Source organism: Vipera ursinii (assembly GCF_947247035.1).
Source record: "Vipera ursinii genome assembly, chromosome: 11".
In the NCBI taxonomy this organism is placed as follows: Eukaryota; Metazoa; Chordata; class Lepidosauria; order Squamata; family Viperidae; genus Vipera; species Vipera ursinii.
The window spans coordinates 4,103,305-4,124,140 of NC_139524.1; the positions used below are offsets into that span (position 1 = coordinate 4,103,305).

The 20,836-nt window shown below is 46.2% G+C and overlaps 1 protein-coding gene across 1 annotated transcript in view; it reads right to left on the minus strand.

The window, feature by feature from the left end:
• The window catches only part of DIS3L (DIS3 like exosome 3'-5' exoribonuclease), a gene marked incomplete at its 5' end in the record, with an annotated part of 43,586 nt that extends 24,737 nt beyond the window's left edge, over positions 1–18,849 (minus strand). Inside the window, 5 exons of the mRNA XM_083371327.1 lie at positions 3,892–4,068; positions 5,733–5,868; positions 10,880–11,008; positions 16,423–16,576; positions 18,720–18,849. Coding sequence (XP_083227453.1) covers positions 3,892–4,068; positions 5,733–5,868; positions 10,880–11,008; positions 16,423–16,576; positions 18,720–18,849 — 726 coding nt within the window. The remainder of the gene's footprint in view (positions 1–3,891; positions 4,069–5,732; positions 5,869–10,879; positions 11,009–16,422; positions 16,577–18,719) is intronic.
• Between the last annotated feature and the right edge of the window lie 1,987 nt (positions 18,850–20,836).

Below are 20,836 nucleotides of genomic sequence, written 5' to 3' on the forward strand. Positions count from 1 at the left end.
CCCAATTTGGAACCAATCAGTGGTTCCGTGTCCAGTTCTCACTGTTGCTTCTTGGCCCGCATATAGGTTTCTCAAGAGACAAATAAGATGTTCTGGTACTCCCATCTCTTTAAGAACTTGCCACAGTTTGTTATGATCCACACAATCAAAGGCTTTAGCTTGTCTGGCTGAGGAATTCTGGGAGTTGGAAGTGCACAAGTCATAAAAGGGCCAGGTTTGAAGAACCCTGTAGTAATACTTCACGTGACCTTGATGCTATTCCTTTATTAATGCAGCCTAGGATTGCATTGGGTTGTTTTTTTTTTAAACTACGGAGCTGTTTAAGAATCGTGCGTGGATAAGCCTTGGTTTATTTCAGTTCTGTGATTATATACTGTAAATGGAGGTTTTTCTCAATTCTACGGATAAGAGCAGCTCTTTCCCTCTATTGTACAGAGTATCAGGAAGTGAGTGAAAATCCTCAGTCTAAGACAAATGAAGAACTGAAATGTGAAGGGTTTTGAAAATACTTAATATACAGATTGCTTCAGGATTCGAATACTAAAGAAAGCCGTCCACAAGATGGAAATGAATGACAGTCTGTATTTATTTTTGTTTGCCTGGATTTGCTGGCTGACATTTTTTTAAAGTCCAAGTTTAAGTGGTGCCTGGAAGAATGCTGAGATTTTTTACAAGCCCATTTATATTAGTGCACGAGACAGATAAATATTTTCTGAAAAAACAGTCACACACAGCAACGCAAAGTTGCTCCTGATCTGGGACAATGAGAAACTCTGGGATACTGCGCTCAAGTCTTTTTAATACAGGCCGTCTTCAACGTCTATCGGAGGTGGTGGCCCTTTGAAAGCTGCATGCAACGAAATTTCATTTTGATGTATGCCGACTGGTGTACATTCAAAGTGACAATAAAGTTGTTGTTCTTATTCTTATTGATCATCCCACAGTCAGCCAGATGTTCAGACTGGATCTGGCATTTTTGTCTACCTATCAAGTCCTTACCAAGGACCTGGGATAGGCAGATGTGGATGTTTGATGGTATCACAGATCTCGTCGCAGGATGGAAGCAGTTCCTAGTAAGGCCGCCTTTTGCAATTGACTAATGGCGAATTTGTCAATGCCAATGGTGTTCAAGTGGTGCTCCAGTTGTTTTGGGGCCTTGGATGCAATCCCAAAACAACTGGAGCACCACTTAAACACCATTGGCATAAGGTAAAGGTAGGTTCCCCTGCACATGCGTGCTAGTCGTTTCCGACTCTAGGGGCTGGTGCTCATCTCCGTTTCAAAGCCGAAGAGCCAGCGCTTGTCCGAGGACATCTCTGTGGTCATGTGGCCAGTATGACTAGATGCCAAAGGTGCACGGAACGTTGTTAGCTTCCCACTGTAGTGGTCCCTATTTTTCTACTTGCATTTTTACGTGCTTTTGAACTGCTAGGTTGGCAGAAGCTGGGATGAGTAACAGGTGCTCACTCTGTTACACGGCACTCAGGATTTGACCCGCCAAACCGCCGACCTTCTGATCGACAAGCTCAGTGTCCTAACCCACTGAGCCACCGTGTCCCTACCATTGGCATATTATTATTATAAAGCTTTTATACATAAAACATGAAACTCAGTCAACTGAACATTCAAATTGACTGGCATTAATGGTTGACACGGGTTGCTGCCAGCATCCTAGGTATCAACCACGTATTTCCTTAAAATGTAAGATGTTCCGAGTGGCACAGTTTTTTGTAGCTTTGCTGGAGTTATTGCAGGAAGCTGCAATTTCTTGATGTGTTTTGCCAAGTTTTTGGACATAGTTCCCAATGCCCTTATGACAATGGGTATCACTGTTACACGTTTCATCCATAATCGTGCAGTTTTGATGGCCAGGTCGTATCTCCCGGTACAGCGATATCAATCAACTGTACGCTTCAGTTCTCTATGACTGCAATATCTGGCGTGTTGTGTTCCAAATGGCAATCTGTCTGTATTCGGAAGTCCCACAAGATCTTCACCCTCTCATTCTTAACAACTTTTTCCACCCTATGTTCCCACAACTTTTCGGACACAGGCAAGTCGTATTTTTTACACAATGCCCAGTGGATTAGTTTAGCAACTCAGTCATGTCTAGCTTTGTAATCAGTTTGTGTGATTTTGCTGCACTCAGATATTAAATGTGCTCTTAATTTTAATAATTTTTAATTTTTGTATCTTGTTTTTATTATGTATTGCCCTGTTCACCGCCCTGAGTCCTTCGGGGGAAGGGCGGTATACAAATTAAATAAATAAATAAATAAATATTATTTATTATTATTATTATTTATTTTATTATTATTATTTATTATTATTATTATTATTATTATTATTATTATTATTATTATTATTATTATTATTATTATTATTATTATTATTATATTGGGACCAGGATTTCCACTGCTAAACAAGCAGTTGTTAAGTGAGTCGCATCTGATTTTATGACATTTTTTGCCATGGTTGTTAAGTGAATCACAAAGCTGTTAAGCAAATTCAGCTTCCTCCCTTCAACTTGTTGGAAGTTGGCTGGGGAATTCTGAGAATGGAAATCCACAAGCTTAAAGTGGCCCAGGTTGGGCAGTTCTGCTCTAGGTGAATGCAATACAGGTAGTCCTCAATTTAGGACCACAACTGAACCCAAAATTTCTGTTGTTAAGCGAATGCATTGGTTAAATGCGTTTTGCACATTTTATCACTTTTTCTTGCCATGGTTATTAAGTGAACCCCTGAAGTTGTTAAGTTAGTAAAATGGTTGTTATAAGAGAATCTGGCTTCCCCGTTGACTTTGCTGGTCAGAAGCTCCGCAGAAAGGAATCAAATCACCCCAGGACACGGCCATCATCATACATATGAGTCAGCTAATGGCGGTTGAATTTTGGTCATGTGACCCTGGGGATGCTGCAACGGTCATAAGTGTGAAAACGGTCACTTTTTTCAATCCTGTTGTAACTTCGAACAGTCACTAAATGAACCATTGTTAAATTGAGGCAACCTGTACCTCTAATTTTCCCTACAACTACAACCCTGAGACTAGGCTGGACTAGACACTGAAAGTCAATGAATTTTCATAGTGAAAAAAGATTTGAACATGAACTTCTGATGCTCTTAATTTAAGCAGTGAACCACGCTGGCTCTTGCTGCCGATATCCACCTCGTGGCTTAATAAATCTAACTGGCCTCCTTCCTACTAGCTTTCCCCCCCGTTTTTGAAGACTCACTGGTGGCAAACAAATACCATCAGTTAATCCATACGTTATTCATTTTATCTGGCCAGCTGTGCTCCTTTTATTACAGTTGCTTCGCTATGTCATCTGTAAGAGTCATAAACGGCTATTTTTTATTACTAGTTGTCAGGCCACTTACAAGTTATCTAAAATAAATTGCTGCTAAACACTCTAGATCTTTGTTTTGTGGATTTTGGTTTTTCGTCCAATTCTGTTATTCTACTAAGGCCAGCATAGACATGGCAGCAAGAATCTGGGCTCTTTTGGCCCACAATCCCCATTTTATATTGTTGAGAGAAAAGAGCAAGAGATTTAACACACATCAAGTGCTCCAATTTTTTAGGGATTTCCCATACCCCTTTTGACATCTCTAACCCTCTTCATTTCCACCCTTATTTCCAGAAAAACAACAACAACCCTGCATGGCTTATTATTCTGTATAGGTCTTTGGGTATTTGTAGCTGACTCTAGCAAAATCAACCTACTTGGCCAGATTGCCAGATCTGGTCTACAAATTTTAAAGAAAGATGCTGGGAAGTTTAAAGTAAGCTCACACTAAAAGACTCTGTGTCAAGCCTCTTTTGGGCGTGTGTCAGAAATAGATAATTTCCTCTGTTAATTCAGTTGTCTGTGCGTGCGTTGTAAACGTTACCTGGACGTAGAGTCCTGATTTGATTCCAGCTTCCAGGGTTTCCATAGGGAGATGCTCGGGGTATTCCTTCGCACTGTTTTCATGGCTTTCGTTTTCCCGTTCTCGTCGCGACTGGAGTATGGAATCCAAAAGCTCGTGAGTGGCTTTTAAATCGGGCCAGAAGTTGTCCAAGTAATTCTGGGTGCACAGACAAAAATAAAGTAAAATAAAAGATTGGTGTTGGAGACCATCTGCCCATCCACCTACCGATTTACTTCATTAATTGCAAGATGTCAGCTGTGCAAGGAAGATCAGACAAGAAACATATCCACAAGAAGCAGTTCTATTTTACAGTAAGATTACATTAATACAGGGGCCTTCAAACTTGGCCCTTTTATGACTGGTGGACATAAACTCCATGCCTGGCTGAGGAATTCTGGGAATTGAAGTCCACCAGTCGTAAAAGGGCCAAGTTTGAGGACCCCTGCATTAATGTAATCTTGCAAATCTGAAAGTACATCTGTCCCCTCTCGTCTCCAAGGTCATTACAAGGCCTAAGAAGACCGGTTACCAGTAGCTCTCGACTTATATGACCACCGCTGAACCCCAAATTTTCTGTTACTAAGGAAGACATACGTTAAGTGCATTTTGCCCCGCATTACAACCTTTCTTGCCACAGTTGTTAAGTGAATCTCTGCAGTTCTTAAGTTAGTAACAGGGCTGTCAAGCCAATCTGCCTTCCCTGTAGACTTTTGCTTCTCAGAAAATCGCAAAAGAGAATCCCATGCAATTGGTGGGGACACGGCAACCGTCATAAATATGAGTCAGGTGCCAAGCACCCAAATTATGAACCCATGACCCTGGGGATGCTGCAACGGTCGTGTGAAAAAAATGGGAGGTCACTGTTCTCGTTGCTGTTGTTAACTTCGAACAGTCACTAAATGAAGTGTTGCAGGATGAGGACCACCTGCAATTGCACTTGGAGTGGCTGAAGTGAAGAGAGTGAGGGGTCCACTACTTTTCTGCAGGGAGTTGAGATGCCCAGTGGCCAGGAGTTGGGCCCATGTCCACACCGGGGGAGCTACCTGCCTGGTTCTATCAAAACAAGGTTGTTTCTTTTGTGCACAAACTTTAAAACCCAGCAGAACACGCAACTCCCTTTTCTAGAGAGACGGAGGGCATCTTTACGAAGGCTGTCACAAAGGCTTTTGGAATTGATGGGCTGGTGGTACCTACGGGATGTAGGCCTCCCGTTGCAGCCAATAGGAAGCTAAGGTGGTGGAGAGCACAAAACGCAGTTCTGAAATGCAGCAGCTGCCTCTTTGCCCTCAAATGCGGTTGCGGATCCCCCCAACATCAGGAGTGACTCCAAAGGGGGCCAATGGCTCTTTGTAGGGGGAAAAAACAAAGCACCACCTTTCTCCCTTTCTAAAAGGACAGATCTAGATCTGAAACAGTAGCTCTCTTTGTGGATGAGAAAATAAAGAACTGGAAAGTCTATTACAGATAGTCCTCCACTTAGGACCATCATGGGGACCTGCCCATGATAGTCACCAACGGTCACATGACTTTTACAACTTTTTTTTTTTTTTGCAACAGTGGTCCACGTGGTGAATGCCACCATTGTTAGGCGAACCAGTGGTTGCCAAAAGCTGGAAGTGCCAGTTGTTAGCAAAACCGGACTAAAATATGATGGGGTGAATCCAGGATGCTTTGAACGGCCTTAAATATGCCTTTGATGCTGAGCTCCCGAAGTTCGGCCAGGTGTTGGCGGGGGCAGCCATCAGAACTCTGAATCCAGGTCCTAATCAGTCCCAAACTAGTTAAGTGAATTACTTAAAAGAACAGCACAAAAACATTACCTTGAAGGAGATCACAAAGACGCCTTCCGTTTCACTGCCAAACAGCTGTATAGCTTCTTCGTCCTCGGTTACCATGACAATGGGCATCTGGCCCGAAAAGTGATTATAGTACCACACGGCGGCATTGTAAATACTCCTAGGAGGATCAGCATTCACATTTATCTTTGGATGTCATGTTACAAATTCTCATTTTGCTCTGATCCCACAAGTTGTATGGCTTAATGTCTGCCTTTTGAAATCGTGCCACAACCATCTAAGACTAGTCTATGCAGTCCTTGAAGGGTTCACTGAAAACTAAAGGGGGTTCCTTTCACATTACTTTACTGTAATACTTCATTGATTAGGCCTTATCGGAATCCAGACTATAAAATACTAAACAGTAATAAGACCATATGTTAACAATAGAGTAAAACACATAAGCGCGAGAATATGCAGTTCTTATTTCTGTGTCAGCCCAATCAGAACCCACATCGGCAGCTCTTTGCTTTGTTCAAATACAGTGCTATATTTTATTTATTTTAATATTAATTTCTAGCAATAGTAGTAGCACTTGGACATATACTGCTTCACAGTGTTTTACAGCCCTCTCTAAGCGGTTTAGAGAGTCAGCATCTTGCCCCCAACAATCTGGGTCCTCATTTTACTGACTTTGGCAGGATGGAAGGCTGCCAACTTTGAGCTGATCAGAATCAAACTGCTGGCAGTGGGCACAGTTCAGGAAGGAAGGAAGGAAGGAAGGAAGGAAGGAAGGAAAGAAGGAGAAAAGCAAGAGCAATAGCACTTGAACTTATATACCCCTTCACAGTGCTTTACAGCCCTCTCTAAGCGGTTTACAGAGTCAGCCTCTTGCCCCCAACAATCTGGGTCCTCATTTTACCGACCTCAGAAGGATGGAAGGCTGAGTCAACCTTGAGCGGGTGAGAATTGAATCACTGGCAGTCAGCAGAATTGGCTTGCAATACTACATTCTAACCACTTCACCGTCATGGCAATAGAAATAGAACTAGCACTTATATACTGATTCATAGCACTTTAGAGCCCTCTCTCATTGGCTTAGAGTCAGCATATTGCTCCCTAACAATCTGGGTCCTCATTTTACTGACCTCAGGAAAAAGGATGGAAGGCTGAGTCAACCTTGAGCCAGTCAGGATCGAACTGCTGGCTGTAGGCAGAGTCAGCCTGCAATACTGCATTCTAACCGCTGTGCCACCACAACTCTGTATATTATTTATTATATTAATTTATATTTATTATATTGATTTTTGGATTCTGACTGCGCATGAAGTATGTTCCTTTAACGTAAGGATTCCAATAGGCTGTTCGTCTAATGAGCGGACAAAGATACTGATTGCTTTCTTATACAACTGGTGACAGCCTCCGACTTATGACCGCAATTGGGCCCAGAATTTCTGCTGCTAAGGAAGGCAGTTGTTAAGTGAGTCACACCCAATTTGACGACCTTTTTTGCTGTGACAGTTAAGTGAATCACACTTGTCGTTAGGTGAATCCAACCTCCCCCTATTGACTTTGCTTGTCAGAAATAGGCTGGGAAAGTTGCAATCGGTGACCACATGACGCCAGGAGGTTGCAGTTGTCATAAATACATGCCTGTTGCCAAACACCCAAAATCTGATCGAGTGACGATTGTAAGTGTGAGGTAAAAGTGTAAGTCACTTTTCCCAGTTCAGTTTGAACGGTCGCTAAAGGAAGAGTTGTAAGTCTGTGTTATGTCCTTTGTCTCCTCAAATATGAGCATGTCCATCCAACCCCTGTCATGGTCCGATCATTTTCTTCTCTGGCTAGACTTTCAGTACGCCACCCCCCGCCGCTGGGAGGCAGAAGTGACCAGGTGGTTCTGCCCCAGGCGCCTGATGGACGGAGCTTGGGACATTTCCTGCTTCCCTTGCCCACGACTCTGCCGAGGCCCTAGTACAGCGGTCGGCAACCTCGGCTCTTTTATGACTCGTGGACTTCAACTCCCAGAATTCCTGAGCCAGCATAGCTGGCTCAGGAATTCTGGGAGTTGAAGTCCACGAGTCATAAAAGAGCCGAGGTTGCCGACCCCTGCCCTAGTAGAAGCCTGGGAGAGGGCGGCTGCTGGGGCCTTGGATCGAGTTGTGCCTTTGCAGCCTCTGACCCGGCACAGACCCTGGGTGGCCCCCTGGATTACTGAGGAGCTCCGGGAGATGAAGCGCCAGAAAAGACGCCTACAGAGCTGTTGGAGGTCCAGCGGATCCGAATCTGATCGAACACAGCTAAGAACTTAAGTCTTACCTAGTGGCGATGGAAGCGGCAAAGCGTGTTTACTTTTCCGCTCTCATTGCGTCTGCATATAACCGCCCAGCCACCCTGTTTAGTGTGACCCACTCCCTGTTTAATTAGGGACCGAGGGGTAGGGCTGAGGAATTTGTACAGTATCTGCAGGACAAAATCGCTCAGATCCGGACTGGTTTGGACTCCGACTGGGCGGAATCCGGCGGAGTGGAGAGGGCAGGTCTTGGTCATACCACTTGGGGTGAGTTTGACCCTGTGACTCTGGATGATGTGGACAGGATCATGCGTAGACTGAGCGCTACAACTTGTTTACTGGACCCATGTCCCTCCTGGCTGGTTTCGGCTGCCTGGGAGGTGACAGGGGGCTGGCTCCAGGCAGTTGTTAATGCTTCTTTGATGGAGGGTGTCCTCCCCTCCGCCTTAAAAGAGGCGGTGGTGAGGCCTCTCCTCAAGAAGCCTGCTCTGGACCCGGCCTTGTTGAATAACTACTGTCCTGTCTCCAACCTTCGCTTTGTATTGGCAGGGGGACAGAGATCTACCCCGAGGCCCCTCACTTGTGGGGGGCCTCAGGGGTCGGTTCTCTGCCCCCTCCTGTTTAACATCTATATGAAGCCGCTGGGTGAGATCATCCGTGGCTTTGGGGTGAGGTATCACCAATATGCGGATGATACCCAGTTGTTCATCTCCAACCCGAGCCAACCCAGTGATGCCCTTGACGTGATGTCCCGGTGCCTGGAGGCGGTGCAGGTCTGGATGGGAAGGAACGGGCTCAGGCTGAACCCCTCCAAGACCGAGTGGCTGTGGATACTGGCATCTCGTATTGTCCAACAAGTTCCATCTCTTTTGATGGGGGGGAGGTATTGCCCCCTCAGAAAGGGCTCGCAACTTGGGTGTCCTCCTGGATTCACGGCTTAATTTGGAAGATCATCCCACGGCTGTGACCAAGGGGGCCTTTGCACAGGTGCGCCAGTTGCGCCCCTTTTTGGACCGAGATGTCCTATGCACGGTTACCCACGCCCTCGTCACTTCTCGCCTGGATTACTGCAATGCTCTTTACATGGGGCTGCCCTTGAAGAGCACCCGGAGGCTTCAACTGGTGCAAAATGCGGCCGTGCGGGTGCTTACGGGAGTATCTCGGTACTCCCATGTTACACCACTCCTGCGCGGGCTGCATTGGCTTCTGGTTACCCTCTGAGTGTGATTCAAGGTGCTGGTAATAACCTTTAAAGCCCTGCGTGGCTTAGGCCCGGGGTACTTGCAAGACCACCTGCTGCCATTGTCAACCTCCCATCGCCTGGTTCGCTCCCACAGAGTCGGCCTCCTCAGGGTGCCGTGGGCCAGGCAACGCCGGCTGGCGACCCCCAGGGGGAGAGCCTTCTCTGTGGGCGCGCCGACCCTCTGGAATGAACTGCCTCCGGAGCTGCGGATGGCCCCTGACCTTCGGTCCTTCCGCCGTGACCTGAAGACGTGGTTGTTCCAACAAGCGGGCCTGGACTGACTACGATTTTTAATTAGGCTTTTACTGGGTTAAATTGTTTTGTAATTTTGTATTGTTTAAATTTCTTTTAAATTTCCTTACTCTGTTTTTTAAAAATTTTATTGTTGTGAGCCGCCCTGAGTCCTCAGGGAGAAGGGCGGCATATAAATTTAATAAAATGAAATGAAATGATTTGGTTAAAAACCATATATACAGTGGTTACCTCTCAACCTTTTCTTCATGGACCCCCTTTAAATACCTTTCGTGGCCATGGACCACCATGACTTAACTCGATTTACATCAACATTTATTCAAGTCTTTGCGGACCCCCTGTGATGACATCACGCCCGCCCCCAGGAGTCCACGGACCACTTGTTTAGAACCACTGTTCCATAACCTTCCACTGGCCGTGGCTGCTCAAATCTTGCTCAGGTAAATTGGGGAGGTCCATTCCTACGAGCTCATCCATTTCGACCTGCCAGCCTTATTGAGGGTGGCTCCATCTCCCTGACTTTTGATAACCAGACTTCTTTCTGCAGCCATCTTGTTAACTTCTGTTCACCAGAGGGCTGGACAAGAAACAGGGAGACCACAACTCCGGATACAACTGTCACACAATCAAAGAGCTGCCGTGCGGAGGGGAGAAGGAAACAAGGCCTAGGAGAAATCCTAAAGCAGGGGTCTCCAAACTTAGCAACTTTAAGACTTGTGGACTTCAACTTCCCCAGCCAGATCCCTACCCTAAAGGATGAACATCATAGTTAATCCACCCCTGTTGTCCCCCAACCCCGTGTAGCCTTCAAACAGCTCCCAAAACATTAAACCGAGCCCTCAGACGCCAAACCTTGCTGATGCAATCTGTGACTGCAAGTACAGGTAGCCCTCGACTTACAATAGTTCTTTTAGCGATTGTTCGAAGTTACACTGAAAAGAGCGACTGACGACCTGTTTTCCACACTTATAACTGTTGCAGCATTCCTGTGATCAAAACTGTCTCATATTTATGACGGTCGCAGTGTCCCGGGGTCGTGGGATTCCCTTCGGTGACCTTCTGACAAGCAAAGTCAATGGGGAAACCAAATTCACTTAACCAACCGTGTTACTAATTTCACAACTGCAGGGATTCACTGAACAAACGTGGTGTGAAAAGTCGTGAGCTGGGGCAAAACTCATTTAAGAAATCTTTTACTTAGCAACCTAAATTCTGGGGTCAATTGTGGTCGTTAAGTCAAGGACTGCATGTATAAGACAATGATCTCACACACACACACACACACACACACACACACACACACACACACACAGAGGCCAGGTCTGGGCCGGGCCAATGACTGTGAACATGCCATCTCTCAAGAAAAGTCGCACGGCTCAGGACTGTGTTATGTGGAGCACGTACCTTGTCTGCCATTTCTCCAGCAATTCTCCCCGCTCTCGTGGCAAATAAGAAAGCAGCTGGAACTCATTAAAAAATATAATGCAATCACGACGGGCATCCCTCACTAAATTCCGCAGCTTATTGTACTGCCTGTAGAAGAAGTACAAGACAAGACACGGTTTGAGGAAGAACAACTTTATTATTTAAGACCCGAAACAGCCATCCCTCATATTTAGACCTTCCTGCTCAAATCATTTGCAGCCACCCCCAACGGTTCTTCTGCTGCCACGAGATCTGGATATATACGGGCCTTCAGATAATATGTTAAACTACGCTAAGAACAGCAGTGGCAAAGCTTTTTTTCTTTTTTACAAACAATGTAGTACCTTGAAATTATTGAACAGCTATATCAAAGGAATTATGCAACCTGACAATGTTGCTTGAATGGGTTTTCTTCTGTGCTCTGTTTTATATCGGCCTTTCATCTTGTGGCACTGATTTATCGGAGGGCATCCACAGCTTCACAGAGGAACAGGTGGCTGGCCAGGTGTTGTCCTACCAGCCATTTCACCAGCCACCCCTCCTGTCCCTGCTTTGCCTGCCAACCGGAACGCCGGGACCCCTTTCTGTCTGCCAGTCTGTGCGGTCAATGGAAGGGCTGTTCCCGCCAGCCGAGGCTGCAGCTGGGCATGTTTTAAAAGTGTTTGCCCAAGTCTGCTAATGAGCCACTCAGAGTCATGTACAGATAGTCCTCAACTTACAACAGTTCATTTAGTGACCAACTGAAGTTATAATGGCCCTGAAAAAAGTGACTTATGACCATTTTTCACACACTTATGGCCACTGCAGCATCCCCGCGGTCAAAATTCAGACGCTTGGCAACTGGTTCATATTTATGACGGTTGCCGTGTCCTGGAGTCATGTGATCCCCTTTGGTGACCTTCTGACAAGCAAAGTCAATGGGGAAGCCAGATTCACTAAAACAGCTGTGTTACTAACTTAATTGCAGTGATTCACTTAACAACCGTGGCAAGAAAGGTCAGAAATCGGGCCAAAACTCACTTAACAAACGTCTCACTTAGCCACAGAAACTTGGGGATCAATTGTGGTTGTAAGTCAAGGACTACCTGTAGTTGCAACGGGGCAGTCCTATAAATGAAATGAAATCAATTTAAATCCAACCAAACCGTCAGTAAATGAAGGAGCGGCAAGCTTTGCTTGCCGACAAAAGCACCAGAGAGTTTTCTGCACCAGCCTTCCTTTACTGAGCCTTCCCTTCGAGAGGCAGATTGCACCGTTTCCCCCAGGAAGAGCATCTTGTTGAGAATTCTGGGGTTGCCCTGCCTACTTGGGGGGGAGGGTGCCTGGTAAGGGGACCGAGCCTCCCCCATCCATGTGTTGTGATTCCATGCCAGCCAGTGACCCCGGCAGCTGAGTCTGGGGAATTGGAGGAGGAGGAGGAAGGGCCTGGAGAACCATCGGAGGAGGAGGAAGGCTCTGATGAGCTCCAGGATTTACAATCTGATGGAAGAGCCTGGCCCCTCCACTTGAGCTCAAGCAGAGACCCAACTGTGCTGGGAAGCTGAGTCAGACTCTCACAGCTGGAAGACATCACAGACGCTCGCAAACGCCGGAAGGCAACAAGAGCAGGGCAGAGGGAGGCAGTTGGGTGGCTTGCCGAGGACTCAAGTTTCATGGGATCAGGTTCTGATTGCCTTGCCTGTGAACAATTTCTCTGTTTGAATCGTGTTTTGGTTGCCTTTGCTTTAGGAACATTTCGCAAGTCTATAAATAACATTAAAAGGGGTTTGTTTTTCCTGCATTTCCAGCCTACTTGTTGGAAGAGGGTTGGTCCTTGTGAGTAACAAGGACTCACGAAGGATGGGACAGAACACCACCCTCCATACCATGGCAGTCCGGCTCAGGTGGGGGGGGGAAAGGGAAGAGGTGGGCGGGCAGCTTAACACACCCCCAGCACCAGCCTCACCTCGTGCCAGTGGCACCAGTGTGACACGCGGCTTCCTGTCACCATTGTGGCAGCGAGCAACCAGACGGTGGGACTGAGTGGGTGGGCTCTTGCCTAGGGCTTATTTTTGGGGTAGGGCTTATATCAGGTGCATGCTAAAAATCATGCTAGGGCTTATTTTCTGGGTGGGTCTCATCAGCAGACCAAATGGGCAGGGCTTCTGCCTTTGGCCGAAGTAGCCTACAGCAACTCTGTAGACAGCACTTCATTTAAAGTAGTGACAGGACTTTGTGCCTATGTGCATATTCCCCTGTTGGGTACCCGTTGGAAACTTTGAAACTCTTGAATTATAGAACACAGAATAATAGGATAAGATAAAGATAAGCTTTATTATCACTTTCTTCTATGGACACACAGGCTCACATTAAAAAATGAAATTCTGATGCCCACTCTCAAAAGAAAATATAGGGGGGGGACCTTGAAGGCTCTTGCTCAATCAGGAAACTCTATAGCAGGGGTAGGCAACCTTGGCTCTTTTATGACTCGTGGACTTCAACTCCCAGAATTCCTGAGCCAGCATGGCTCAGCTTGGAAACCTCTCTCTTTCCCCTCAGCACAGCTAGCTCAGGAATTCTGGGAGTTGAAGTCCACAAGTCATAAAAGAGCCAAGGTTGCCTACCCCTGCCCTATAACCATCCTGGACAAATGACTGTCCAATTCTACCTCGTTAATGAAAAAACTAAGGAGGAATTTCCTGACAGTGAGAACAATTAGTGAATGGAACCGTTTGCTTCTCTGGAGCTGTAAGTGCTTCATCTCTGCAGGTCTTCAAGAAAAGATTAGACACCCATTTGCTTTGGTGAGGGGGTTGGACTAGAAGACCTCCAAGGTCCCTTCTAGCCCTATGATTCTATGTGTAATTCTATTATGTAAAAACAACAAAATGGGAATGTGGGCGAAGCGTAGTTTAAATTACATCCCAGCACTTTGGCTCAACAAACATACAGCTACAAAGCAGGCTGAGCACGTGGCACTTAACAAACCCTCATGCAACCAATGTTTCCCGCTCATTTTATAATTATTGGGTCCCATTGCCCTTGGATTGCCTAAGCCCACTTTTCTTTTGGGCCCCACACCAAAAGTAAGGACGGTGGCTTCCTCCCCGCCAACCACAACTTCATTGGGGAAGAAAGACTGGGATCTGAGTCTTCCTAAGGGTCCCCCAACTTATTAGCAGACCACCCAGGATTAAGAGATCTTCATCTACTTAAATTTGCAACATGACTGAAACTCATAAAAATGCAATGTAAGAAGTGTATCTATCCCATTCCAAAAAATAAATATTCAAACTACGCAGAATTTATGTGAATAAGGTGCCAGTCAAATAATTCACATATGCCACTGAAATGTGCCATCACACCCATGTCTTCCAGGTTATTGAGGCATATTTGACCCCATCTGTCAGACTGCAGGAAGGTTGTGCAGTGGGGGCAAATGGTAGATTGTGTGTGATGAAAAAGATTAAGAAGTATTATACAGGCATAACATGGAATCATTTTCATAATCCAGGGAGTATTCGACAGTAAAAAATAAAATAAAATAAAATAATAAAAAATACCAGTGGCAGAAAGATTTTAAGCATTTTCATTAACTTGCTGTATTAAAATCCTCCATTACCTCTGGAATATATTCATAGATAATGATGCTATAATTAATGTCGGCTTGAAAAAAAATCCCTGATTAACCTTTCAGGTCTGAAGGGTATTTAAGAGCACGGATGTATTCATAGAATCGCTAGAATCGCATATTATTAACCTTTGCAATTGATTTTTTAAAAAAGAAACACTAAAACCGCAGTATACTTTTTACAGTCTGATTCTGTATATATTGGCCTTTCCGATGCCACTGTAAAACTGAAATAAATCTGTTAACTACAATCTGACAGAATATGAGATTTTAAGCCTGTCTATTAATTTGCAAGGCAGATTAAACACGGAAGGGTCTACAAATCTTCATTTTTAAAAATTGTTAATAACAATATATTATGAATTGATTGATTGATGCATGCGTGTTTATCTTGATCATCAGGGAACAACCTGTAGCACAGATTGCCAATGAATGGAAGTACTTTAGATTAGGGATCTAGGTGTGAAAACAGAAACATCCATCAATTCTAGGAGAAAACTGAAATGACAGAAGATGTTGGATTTACACCCTGCCTTTCCTTCAGAAGCTGAGGGCAACACATACATACCACCCCATCCTGCCCTCCCCCACACACAACCACCTAGTCAGGTAGGTGGGGCTGAGGAACAGTACCTGGCCCAAAGTAAGCCAGTGAATTGGTAAGGCTGACGGCAAAGCTGAACCTGGATTTCTCTATTCCAACACCTTCACCAAAAAGCAGAACACCGAATAAGATTGGAAGGGACCTTGGAGGTCCTATACCGGGGTCGGCAACCTTAGACACTCAAAGAGCCACTTGGACCCGTTTCCCACAGAAAACACTGGGAGCTGCAAAACTCGCGTGCGCATGTGCACACAGGAGGGGAAAGGCTTGACTGAAAAGTTTAATTAAAGAGAAATAGAGGCTGCTGTGCATGAGTTCTCTCTCTCTCCCTCCCTCCCTTTCTCCGAACTTCTGTTCACCTGGCAAGCTGGCTTCACGCTGTTCTCTGACAAGCTGACACACATTTTTATTGGGCTGGCTCTCCTGGCCAGTCCTCTTCCCCCACTCAGGGTGAGAGTGTGAGTGTGTGTGAGAGAGGGAGAGGGAGAGAGAGGAGATACACTTCCTGTGGAGACGCAGCAAAGGCAGGAGCCCTGCCCAATAAGGTCAGCTTGTCGGAGGACAGCGTGAGGCAGAAGATCGGAGAGAGAGAGAGAGAAGGGAAGCACACGTGCCTCTCTCTGTCTCGTCTCTCTCTCTCTCTCTCTCTCTCTCTCTCTCTCTCTCTGCAAATGGCAGAGGAGGACTGGAAGGCACATGCGGCTCCAGAGCTGCGGGTTGCCGACCCATGTCCTATACCATTCCAGACAAATGACTTCCCGAAAAACCTCCAATAATGGAACAGTCACAACATCCAGATGTAAGCCGTTCCACTGATTAATTGTTCACACTGATAGGAAATTTCTCCTTAGTTCTAGGTTGGATCTCTTTTTTAATGATCTTCCACCCAATTGCTTCTTGTCCTGCCCTCTGGTGCTTTGGAGAATAGGTTGACCCCATCTTCTCTGTGACAGCCCTTCAAGTCCTGAAAGACAGCTATCACGTCCACCCCTAGTCCTTCTCTTCATTAGACTAGAAATGATATACCCAGTTCCCTTAACCGTTCGTCCTATGGTTTAGCCTCCAGACCCCTTGTTATCTTTGTTGGTCTTCTCTGCACCCTTTCTAGGGTCTCAACATCTTTTTTTGTATTACGGTGACCACCCCTCACTGATGCAGCAAACACCTCCTTTGTGACGGAGATGGTTGGTTAAGAAGTTTGATAAATAAAATAAATAACATAAATAAAGAGTGCTATAAGTTCACATGATCTTGAAGCTATGCCTCTATTGGTGCAACCTAGGACTGCATTAGGAGAAAACTAGATACCTGCGGCCTCTTTGCTGCTGCATTGCTTGACATGCTGTCTGCATGAAAACCAGCCCCTTCAGCTCGGGGAATTCCAGAATCTCCAGGTAATCTTGAAGCACTTTCCAATCAGGCACAACATAGTGAGTGACATCATCAGAGAGCAATTTTCCATCTGAAGCAGAAAACAAAATTTAGCTATATAAACATATATAAATATGTTGTCAGATGTGATAAAAGATAGGCAAGGGAGTCCTGAGGGATTCACAATTTAAAACGAGATAAGGGAAAACAGCCGAAGAAGGGAGAGAAGGTAAAGTAAAAGTATACAATAGAGGAAAATTATTCAGTTTTTTAACTTACAAAAACTTGAAAACCGAGACCAGTTTGAGAACACAGCAAGGGACAGCATGGTTAGCAATGACCTCTGGGTTTTTTAAAAACGACAAATGGAAATGGTAGTAGGGCAATGATTACAGGTATTGAACACATGGAGTTACACCTAGATAATAATATTGGAGCCAGTATTTTCACCTAACAACTATCCTGGGGGGTGGGATTTATTCTGCTCTCAATGTGAGCGTCAAGACCAACACTCACAAAATAGGAGGCTTTGGCTATAAGCACAACTGAGGTTTAAAATTGTTCTGAGGGTGTAACAGTCTTTTGGATTCAATCCCTAATTTTGCACTGAAACACAGAAGGGCAGCATGTGGCATTTAAAACAGCTGCATCTTATCCTGGGCTGTGGGAGTCAAAAAAAACCAGCCACTTTGTCCTACAAAACAATGCAGTTGCTTTAAAGAGTCAGAGACAAGGTGCTACACTCAAACTAAGCTTCATCTTTTGGGAATACCCGTATCCATAAGGAGACTTTGCCATGCTCTTTAATGAAAAAACCAAAGCAGATATGCTGCTCACAGCATTAAAGCAGTTTAGATCAAGAGTTGCAACAGGGTATGCAAACCGAGAGACTGAAATAAATGCCTCATGAGAAAGCTGGAATGAAATCCTTTTGGGAAGCAAAGATGAAGAGAAGAACTGTCCTTGACTTACTACATTTAGTCCTGGGGAGACATTCTTATGTCATTCTCCCCTGACCTTTTGTATCAGAAAGAGGCTACGTTGTTGAAACAATCTGGAAATAATTTTATTAATAGTATCTATTTTATTCATAAATGTAGGTCACTTCCAAGTGCTGGCTACCAACTTGATTTACTTTTAAGGGCAAAGAAATTTACTTACATTCAGTTGTGGTGGTGGGAAACCCAGGGGAAAACTTGGCTATTCCATGCAACGTTTTTAAGTTTTCAAACAGCTTTTCATTTTCACAAAACTGAAGTGAGATCCTTATAGGGATGACAATCTTTCCTGTATGGTTGTTCCGTTAACCTTGGAATTCAAATTCCAAAAAAGCTGGAGATTTAGATAAGGGGATCTCCTCCGGAGAAGGATCAGCTTCACAGAGGTTTATTGCTGCCAGCGAAGCAGGTGACTTTCTCAAGGGAGAAATGTACAACCCCCAAGGATTTTTATAGGTCTTGTGTGTGCAACACATCCTGGTATTTGGGCTTCCTAACGTCTATAGCTTACATGTTATTGCATGATCGCAGTATACAAGAGCAAAAAGAGGGTTTATTGGTTATATAAGCTTGCTTATGCCTTAATCAGGTACTCTTTATGGGTTAACCGGTACAGCTTGTAAAGGCCTTTCATGCCCTCTAACTGTGCAAAAATCAAAGCTTTAAATCTGATCCTTCTTCCAGCTACATCTGCTTGGTATGAAGCCACTTCCTCTTGAGACCCGCAACGAAAACTTGGAATAAATTCTTCCTATTGCTTTCTTGGGCCGAATTTATTGCTTAGGAATGACCCAAAGCCTGACACCTTCAGGAACCGGAAGAAAAGGGCTGAAATGCAGCTCACTCTAGCAAAGGAGGTGGCATCAATCAATTAGCCTGTTTTTAATGCTTTTTGACTTTCCTCCCGAAGACGGCTCTCCCTTCAAAGAGAAGAAGTAACGAAACTGGACATTAAGCGCCTTCTTTTGGTCTGAAATAAGGCCTCTCAGCGCCAGGCAGGGATTTTCTTCCACCGCGCACCACCTTCCAACCAGACAGCCGCGTTCACACAACCTGTTGTCCCCACGAAGCTAATATCCTGAGAACACGCAGAAAACCCGCCCTCCATTCCCACCCTGGCGTTCAGAAGCCCCGCCCAGCCCGGGGAAGGCCGCGAACGGCGTTCACACGACCACGCATTCCCCGAGCCACCGACTCGCCCCTCCCCCCCGAGGCTCCGCCCCCGCTCTCACGCACCGCGGGGGCAGCCCGCCCGGCAGAGGGCGCTGCCGCAGGGCACGTCGGGCCTCAAGTAGTGCTCGCGCACGACCCGCACGGAGCGGCCCTGCAGGCTCCGCAGCAGCAGCACCTTCTCGGTCCGCAACATCGCCGCTAGGAGGCGGGGCCACGCCCGTCCCGCCTTCCGTTGTCGGGCCGCGCTCCTTCCTGCCCCTCTGATTGGCCATCGCCGAGGAGGGGGCCGGGCTGACAGAAAGGGCGCGCGCGGAGGGGCGGGGCCACACGAAAAGGGCGTCGCCACTTCCGGTGAGGGTTCCCGCCAACTTCTGAGGGAGAAGCCGGGCGTTGTTATCGCCTTCGGCCTCTCGGGGTGGGGGGTGGAGGGTCGCTCCCCGGGCAGGCGGCGCGAGTTTTGAGGCTCCTTGTTATTGCCGGGCCGCGAGGTGCCCCGTCCTGTCGCTTCCGCCCGCCATCACGACAACCTTGTGAAGTAGGCCGGGCGGAGCTGGAAGCCGGATCTTTAGTCACTTCAGCCCCAGAGGCTCTCCGCCTTTCTCCGCCCCGCCTCTCCTTCAAGAGCTCGATGGTGCTTCGTCTTCCTGTTATTTACTCCCCGTAGCGACAATCCTGCGAGGTGGGCTGGGCGCACCTGAGCCCCCCCCCGGGGTGAAGTCAGGACAGGAGCCTGTTTCCCCCCCCCTTCTCGGGCATCCCCTTCCTACTGAGCCGCCCAAAGGTCACCTGGAATACAGGCAGTAATTGACTTACAATGGTTCATTTAGTGACTGTTCAAAGTTACAGCGGCAGTGAAAAAAGTGCTTTAGGACTGTTTTTCACACTTACAACCTTTGCAGCATCCCCACGATCACGTGATCAAAACTCATGCTTGGCAGCTGGTTCATGTTTGTGAGGGTTGCAGTGTCCTGGGGTCACGTGATCCCCTTAACCAGGGGTAGGCAACCTTGGCTCTTTCGTGACTCGTGGACTTCAACTCTGCTGGCTCAGGAATTCTGGGAGTTGAAGTCCACGAGTCATAAAAGAGCCAAGGTTGCCTACCCCTGCCCTTAACAGACATGTTGTTAGTTGCGAAGTCGTGTCCGACCCATCGCGACCCTATGGACAATGTTCCTCCAGGTCTTCCTGTCCTCTACCATCTTCTGGAGTCCATTTAAGCTCACACCTACTGCTTCAGTGACTCCATCCAGCCACCTCATTCTCTGTCGTCCCCTTCTTCTCTTGCCCTCCATCTTTCCCAGCATTAGCCTCTTCTCCAGTGAGTCCTTCCTTCTCATTAGGTGGCCAAAGTATTTGAGTTTTAGCCTCAGGATCTGGCCTTCTAAAGAGCAGTCGGGGTTGATCTCTAGGACTGACCAGTTTGATCGCCTTGCAGTCCAAGGGACTCGCAGGAGTCTTCTCCAGCACCAGAGTTCAAAGGCCTCAATTCTTTGGCGTTAACAGACATAAACACTGGCTATCCAACAAAATGCAACTTGGGTGAGGAAAGTCGGGTTTATACTTAGGCAAAAAAACCCAAAACAAATGCAGGCTGCATCAAGAGAGGGATAGTTTTCCCAAAAAAGTGAAGTGAATACCTCTTTACAGTGCAAGGTGAGACTGCGCTTCAGATGCTGCATCCAACCTAGCGCAGCACTTTCCCCACTAATCCCATCTGTAGATGGACCTTGAAGCACTCTTAGTCCAGCACAAAGAAGAGGGGGACAATCTCTTCTCCAAAGCTCCTGAGGGCAGGACAAGAAGTAATGGATGGAAACTAATCAAAGAGAGACCCAACCTAACAACAAAGACAAATTTCTTAACAGTGGGAACAATCAATCAGTAAAATGGCTTGCCTTCAGAAGTTCTGGATGCTCCATTACTGGAGGTTTTTAAGAAAAGTTTGTCCAGAATGGTATAGAGCAGGGGTCTTCAAACTTGGCCCTTTTATGACTTGTGGACTTCAACTCCCAGAATTCCTCAGCCAGGCATACTGGCTGAGGAATTCTGGGAGTTGAAGTCCACAAGTCGTAAAAGGGCCAAGTTTGAAGACCCCTGGTATAGAGTCTTCTGCTTGAGACTAGAAGACCTCCAAGGTCCCTTCCAACTTTGTTCTGTTCTCTACTTTTGGTCTTGTTCCT